General features: G+C 39.5%; 1 protein-coding gene across 2 annotated transcripts; it reads right to left on the bottom strand.

Moving 5' to 3' along the window:
* csf3a (colony stimulating factor 3 (granulocyte) a) lies at positions 1–2,799 on the bottom strand. 2 transcript variants are annotated; one of them, XM_016289271.1, is made up of 5 exons: positions 2,718–2,799; positions 2,202–2,359; positions 1,352–1,453; positions 1,009–1,155; positions 1–583 (listed from the first exon to the last, which is right to left on the bottom strand). In XM_016289271.1, the coding sequence occupies exons 1-5, from the start codon at positions 2,797–2,799 to the stop codon at positions 341–343; spliced, it is 732 nt and encodes a 243-aa protein (XP_016144757.1). In that variant the 3' UTR covers positions 1–340. The 2 variants fall into 2 exon arrangements, with proteins under 2 accessions (XP_016144757.1, XP_016144759.1); XM_016289273.1 differs by having other exon boundaries at positions 2,202–2,356.
* Between the last annotated feature and the right edge of the window lie 4,729 nt (positions 2,800–7,528).

Genomic DNA, 7,528 nt, shown 5'->3' with positions numbered 1-7,528 from the left:
GTATCATGTTGCATCTGTTTTTGTGTAAAGCCCAAAGTTTACTTTGATTTTAACATGTATGCTAGGGTACAACGCCGTACGTGCATAGCCCATTTTTTTAATCTTTGCATTCTCTATATAGAGTACAACAGCCAGGATTATTTTCTCCATAGGGAAGTCGATTTTTCCTAACATCTGTGGAAGAATAGCACAGACACTGGACAAAGATAGAACTTTCAATTTAGCTCTTGTCAACCTGCATGTGTTTCAGTATATTTTGCAGGCTATAAGTATATGTTGAAAGGCCATGCGTTTGTGTCAAGACTCAGGTATACTTTGGGCTTTTTACGGTCTAGGCTGCTCATAGACCTGCTGCATTTACGCAGAGCTGCACAGTGTTAGGGTTCTCTGCCATGCTGGAGGTCATACTGAGGATACTGCGGAGGATGTCACAGCTGAAGTCCTGAAGCTGTTGCAGGGTGAGGTGGGCTGCCACCTGGGTCATGTATTCACTTGTCAGATGCTTGGCCAGATCATGCTCAGGGGTCTGCGACTGCTCATCTGATGCCTGCTTCGATGGGTCAAATCCTGCCTGGTTCTGCAACTGTGAAAATACATGAATACATGAATGGAGCGTTCAAACATGCAAAAATAATAATAATACAATACAGTCAAAAAGGTTGCACCTTCTCAACACACTTTTATCATGAGTAAGAGGTTTTTTTCTATCACAGTGAAGGTAAAGTTGACATTTTTGCCATCTTGTATGAATGATTACAACTTCTCATGAGATAAGGTTGACCTTCTCTATTTATATTACTATGGTTTAAACACATTACTTGACTGATATCCAAAGATGCCAGACATAATTTAAATTTAGCAGTACATGAAAGTGAGTTTCTAAATCAAGGCATGACTAAAACATTCATGGAATTCAGGAATTGATGCTACAAAACAGTCATTCAAAACTATTAAATACATTTCCTCTACCCATTCACAAAAGAACAGTCCCCAAGTCAAATACCATACCTCTTCGATGAGGTCCAGAAGTTCTTGAATTTCAGCTTGAAGGTCTTTCACTTGGTCTGTCTGAGCCAGCATGTTTGCTTTGCTGATCTCTTCCAAGAGATTCAGATGCAGTTGCAGTCCCTTCGTTATGTTTGCAAGGCAGGTTTCCTGTGACAGTAACAGAGAGATCTCACAGTTTATTTGCCGAACTTACGAATATAACAAATTTATATTTTTGTCTTTTAATTCCACAAGTAATAATTATTCTCCAAATATTATACTAGATTTGTGCACTAATCGTAGCTAAGTATGATCAAATAAAAGTAACAGTCATGCTTGACTAAGCAACCTGAATAAAGCTTACCATGCTGGAGATGTTCTGAAGAACTGGGGCAGAGGGTATATACATATCTTTCTTCAAGAACTCCAACTCCAGCCTAGTCTTGCTGTCGCCCAAAGTCAGACTCTGAAAAAAAAGAAGCATTTGACTTGTTTAAACACGGCAGGACAAAGTTTCTTGTTCTTGTGTCAGTACTCCTCACATACATTCCAGAGCAAAGTAAATTTGCATTCAGTGGCTCCCAAAATTATTTGACACGATGCGGTGGTCAAACACTGTGTACACAGTTCATTTGAACTAAACTAGTGGTTGCTCTGCTAGGACACCTGCGTGAACCTGTCTTGTATCAAAACGTCATACGTTCAATAAAATAACTTCCCACAAGTTACAAACCGTTTCAAAGTCAAGCTATTCTGAGAAAAGTTTTAGAATCATTTGTTTGGTGAGATACCACTTAATTTGATCATTTGTATCTAATGCAATAACATTCCCAAGTGTGACTGAAGTGTCCAAATGACTTGGCCCACTTGTAAATGTATATACGGCGAGAGCTATGAAAGTGTAGTTAAAGAAAACTTTGCAGTTAAGTTTGTTGATCCAGGGTGAAATGGTGATACATTCAAAGATCAACTCAACATCTCTTCAGTTGACAGCCCAGATCTTTGGCCACTTGACTATCATAACCACAAGCCAATGCACATATGTCAAAATACATATATAAAAAGCTTAAACTGCAAGCATTTAACCAAATATTGAAGATTAGAGGGACCGAATGTACAATTTTATGAATCAATCACTGAAAACCCCACACTGAATACAGGGGACAGTACGTCCCTCAGTGTCCGTGATGGTTACAGTTCTGAAATATGCTTACCTTGCTGTTTATCCAGTCTGCATGAGTTGTAGGAATGTCTTGTAGAATTTTGTTGATTAAACTGTGGGCCTGTGCAATAGTATCTTTGTTCATAATGTCCAGTTTGTCAGAGATTGGGGCAGATCCTACGATTCCCACAAGTGTGACTAATAGAGCTGCTGGAGGAGAGAAAGAGTGAGAGACAGAAGCGATCAGAAGTGCGTAACACTGTGACGCAGATCTCACACACATGGCTTAAGCACTCACATGCTTTAGCCATGGCTGGACAACCTGATTTCACATAAATGCACCTGGTTTCAGTTTGTGCTGTAAAAGTTATCAAAGCTTCTTCATACTTTTTTTTTTTTTTTTTTTTTTAAATAACCTTATACATTAATAATCTAAACCTAAACCATCTAAAGTAAAAAAAAAAAAAATGGTGTAAATAGTATAGCATAATTTAAAGTATTATTGAAAAAAGCATAATAAACAAGATTCTCCAGAATCATACGATTAAAAACTAAAAACAAAACTTACCCTGGAAGTTCATTATAACAACAGCAATCAAATAGAAAATGCGCAAAGTCACCAGACTGCAGCAGTAACAAAGTCCCATCATGTTCACGATTTATATATCCTTCAGGGGAAATTCCTCTTTCTGACGTCATCTTGAGTAGATCTTGAGATATTGAGTAATGTAATGAGAGTTATTATACAAAATATTTTGTAGCTAAATTCTGATGAATTTAAGATATTATTTTTAATTTACTAGACACTTCTCAATGCCCTTAACTCTGTCCAAAAATAAAACATAATGAACAATACAAAATCAATACAAAATGGTTTGTTAAAGTGCCATAACACGTTTTTAAATACTGTCAACTAATACTACAGAAATACTAACAATCATAACAACAAATAACAAATGCAATGTATCAAATAACAATGCCATACACACACACACACTCAAAATATCAATTTTTTCTAAAATTCACTCAATAATGAATAGACACAAAAACCAATGTCACAGATCACTACTTTTCTGAGACACAAAATTCAATCAGTTAACCACACAAATGTTTTGATTGACTAAATCTCACAAATGTTGATATTCAGATGAAATGACAAAATTATGAAGAGTGTAGCTCATAGCACACTATAAGAGATTTTGAAAATATTATAATATCATAAAATTATATTATATTTGTTATGTTATGTTATGTTATATTATATTATATTATATTATTATACAGTATTATATTATTATGATAATACCTTCTTTAACTTTAATACAGCATGGGCATATTCATGTGTACTCATATTCAAAATTTTTGTGTCCAAACAGCATATTGATGTCAGTATTGTTTTTATTATATTATATTATATTATATTATTATGATAATACCTTCTTTAACTTTAATACAACATGGGAATATTCATGTGCACTCATATTAAAAATTTTTTTACCAAAAAAGCATATTGATGTCAGTATTGTTCTCTTTCATTTCTTTGTGTTTCACAATAGTGTGTATTTTTTGGGACCACTACATTTTTCAAGCAGAAACAAAGCTATAAATAGAAACAATGATGAGGCAGATACACTCAAATATATCCGTATTGCTTTGTGGTCTATATAAGTAAGTGATTAATGAATGCACCCCTGAAATTCCATGTTGCAATAACCTCAACCAGTGCTGCCAACAGAAGTTATGTAATAAGGGCTTGACGTAAAGTGGGATTTTCACTAAAGATCTGATAACTGTGAAGGAATTGCTATGTATGAGTAATTATTTCCTAGTGCACAATAAATCATAATATTTAAGTGAAAATTCCATTCCAATTATTAAGAATATTATTTGAATAACGGTCTTCAGCCAAGACTGGATTCAAAAAGTTTACTTAGAGATTGTTGCTGAACAACTGAACAATGTAATTGTTAATTCATTTTCATTTTACTGTAAGACAGACGGAGAGATGATAGATAGATAGATAGATAGATAGATAGATAGATAGATAGATAGATAGATAGATAGATAGATAGATAGATAGATAGATAGATAGATAGATAGATAGATAGATAGATTTGATAAGTTGAGTCAAAAAAACACTCATTTTTTCCTACTCTGTCATCATCACACCAAAAACATGTGGTGTTACGTATTGTTGTGTAAGGCAGAGTTTCCTTCAAAGGAAGAAGAGGGGCAGAGATAGTGTCAAACAGATGAGGGGAAAGGGGAAGAAGTGTTTCTATGGAAACAAGCCGTATCAATTGAAAGACCTAACCGAATAAAAGTGACCTCACCATCACATCATGTACATGCACAGTGTGAAGTCTCTGATTTTACCAAAAAAAGATGAATATTTTTTTCACTGTGAGAGTGGGAGAGAAACAGAAACAGACAGACAGCTCCACAGACAGAAAAAGGGGAAGAATGGTGTTGCTAAATTCAGTGTGTTCTCACAAAACCCTGCATTAGCATGAACTCACTCATTCCTCTAGACAGATGGAACGCATATACTCATTCTTAATTGAAAGTGCTGCTAAAATTGCACATCATGATGGCACTGCAGTCAGAAAATGAATTGTTTTTAATTTGATCTCAAAACAATTGCAAAAATCCAACTCTGAATTTTATCCTAAATTGTGCCATTTAATCTGATTTATAACAAATTCAAGAATAATCTTTGCATAGATCATTTAAAGGACGACTGTTCAAAGAGGGAAAATTTAGAAGTGAATAAATCTAAATAGGATGTAGGCCTAATCATGGCGTCACTGATAGAGACAAAATGGGTCCCTTCCGTTCCATGAGCTTAAAGTATTTGACCATTCACCTCTATGACAACACTCCAAATGCTTTCATTTTTCGGTTGCATGTTTTCATTTCAGTACATTTTTTACTATGTTTATTAGATTCAGTAAACTAAATAAGTTCAATCAGTGAATAAAAGGAAAATAAGACAAACAAAATATCTACAGGTTAAAACTAAATTATTCAAAATATACATTTCATGCAATATACAATATAGCGGAAGGAGACAAACAGCAACAATATGCCATTGTTAATAATATGGCAATTAATTAAGCAGTTTAAAATTGTATATGTTTTAAGAAAAAGAAGGTAGGAGCTGGCAAAGAAAAATGCTGAAGCTTCTAATCTGTACATCCTTCAAATTCATAACCAACCTTTCATTCTCTAAGGGTTTATTGTTTGATGAAAAACTTGTCTGACGAAGATGCATGAATAAAGGACCTCAGGAGTTCTTTGAAGTTTTTAATTGCCTGACTCAAGCTGTGTGGATTTTTTCTGAGCGTTTATGAAACAGAGATCTGTCCCAATAATGAGACACCTGAGCTTGTTTTGTGGGGTCTGTGGCTCTGCTTGGCTTTGATTATGGTCAACACTTCTGTCAGACTCTGTTCCATGTCTCGTGTTGTGTTTTCCTCCCCCACGTGCTCCAGTATTATTATTATGCCCATATTTGCTTTTTCCTGTTCCTGTCCGTATTTAGTTCTATTGGTTCCAGCTGGGTTTAATTAGTTACTGTGTATTTAAAGTGTGTTCTGCCCCTCGTTTCCCATCCGCTGTTAGGCCTATATGTCATTTTGTTCGAACTTGACTCCATGTTTCCCGTGTGCTCTGTGTTCCCAGCTTTGCCTTGATTAAAAACTGTTGGAATTTGCATTACTCCTCGTCTCCTCGCTCCTTGCTCCTTCGTTCCCGTGCTCCTTGTGTGAACTGTGACAGAACAGCGGACCAAAACAGTAAGCGGCGCCCCTTCTCTCGTGCTTTTATTTTCTTTTTGAATAGTCTTTTGTTTTCTCGTTCTTCTCCCCGCGGTATGAGGACCACCCTGCTGTCAAGCTCGCCGGCCGTGCAGTTGTCAAGTCCGCTGGCCGCGGCTCCCTCAAGCACTCTGGCCGCCCAAGAGCTTGCTCCAGTGTCGGCTCATGTTCCCGAGTCTAGCCCAGTGAGGACTCCTGTTCCCGAGTCTAGCCCACGGAGGGCTCCTGTTCCCGAGTTTAGCCCACGGAGGGCTCCTATCCCCGAGTTTAGCCCAAGGAGGGCTCCAGTCCCTGAATCCAGTCCAGAGCGCACTCCTGTTCCCCCGCCTCGAGAGTACCCACCAGTGCCCGCTCCTCCAGAACACCTTCAGGACCCCGTTCCTGCCAAGATGCCTGTAAACCTCTCCAAGTATTTTTTTGGGAGGGGGCGGTAGTAGGGCTTCAGCCGTAGAGGCTGGGGCTATGGCCTCAGAGGCTGCTCTGCCATGGCCTCCTGGACTGTCTGATCCGCCATGGCCTCCTGAACTGCCTGATCCGCCATGGCCTCCTGGACTGTCTGATCCGCCATGGCCTCCTGAACTGCCTGATCCGCCATGGCCTCCCAGACTGTCTGCACCGCCATGGCTCCCCAAGCTGCCTGCTCCACCATGGCGCCCCGAATGGGTATTGCTCTGGACGCTCACCGTCCCGTGTCTGTCCTGAGGGACCTCCAGAGTACCAACCCCTTCTCCCTGTTGGATGTTGTGTGGCGCGAGGACACACCTTCCAGGAGGGGGAGTAATGTCAGACTGTTCCATGTCTCGTGTTGTGTTTTCCTCCCCCGCGTGCTCCAGTATTATTATTATTATGCCCATATTTGGTTTTTCCTGTTCCTGTCCGTAGAGACACCTGAGCTTGTTTTGTGGGGTCTGTGGCTCTGCTTGGCTTTGATTATGGTCAACACTTCTGTCAGACTCTGTTCCATGTCTCGTGTTGTGTTTTCCTCCCCCACGTGCTCCAGTATTATTATTATGCCCATATTTGCTTTTTCCTGTTCCTGTCCGTATTTAGTTCTATTGGTTCCAGCTGGGTTTAATTAGTTACTGTGTATTTAAAGTGTGTTCTGCCCCTCGTTTCCCATCCGCTGTTAGGCCTATATGTCATTTTGTTCGAACTTGACTCCATGTTTCCCGTGTGCTCTGTGTTCCCAGCTTTGCCTTGATTAAAAACTGTTGGAATTTGCATTACTCCTCGTCTCCTCGCTCCTTGCTCCTTCGTTCCCGTGCTCCTTGTGTGAACTGTGACAGAACAGCGGACCAAAACAGTAAGCGGCGCCCCTTCTCTCGTGCTTTTATTTTCTTTTTGAATAGTCTTTTGTTTTCTCGTTCTTCTCCCCGCGGTATGAGGACCACCCTGCTGTCAAGCTCGCCGGCCGTGCAGTTGTCAAGTCCGCTGGCCGCGGCTCCCTCAAGCACTCTGGCCGCCCAAGAGCTTGCTCCAGTGTCGGCTCATGTTCCCGAGTCTAGCCCAGTGAGGACTCCTGTTCCCGAGTCTAGCCCACGGAGGGCTCCTGTTCCCGAGT

The sequence above is a fragment of the Sinocyclocheilus grahami genome, unplaced genomic scaffold (genome assembly GCF_001515645.1).
Source record: "Sinocyclocheilus grahami isolate Dianchi unplaced genomic scaffold, SAMN03320097.WGS_v1.1 scaffold243.1, whole genome shotgun sequence".
NCBI classification, from domain to species: domain Eukaryota; kingdom Metazoa; phylum Chordata; class Actinopteri; order Cypriniformes; family Cyprinidae; genus Sinocyclocheilus; species Sinocyclocheilus grahami.
The sequence above is the reverse complement of the archived record's forward strand: the minus strand, read 5'-3'. Positions and strand labels throughout refer to the sequence as shown.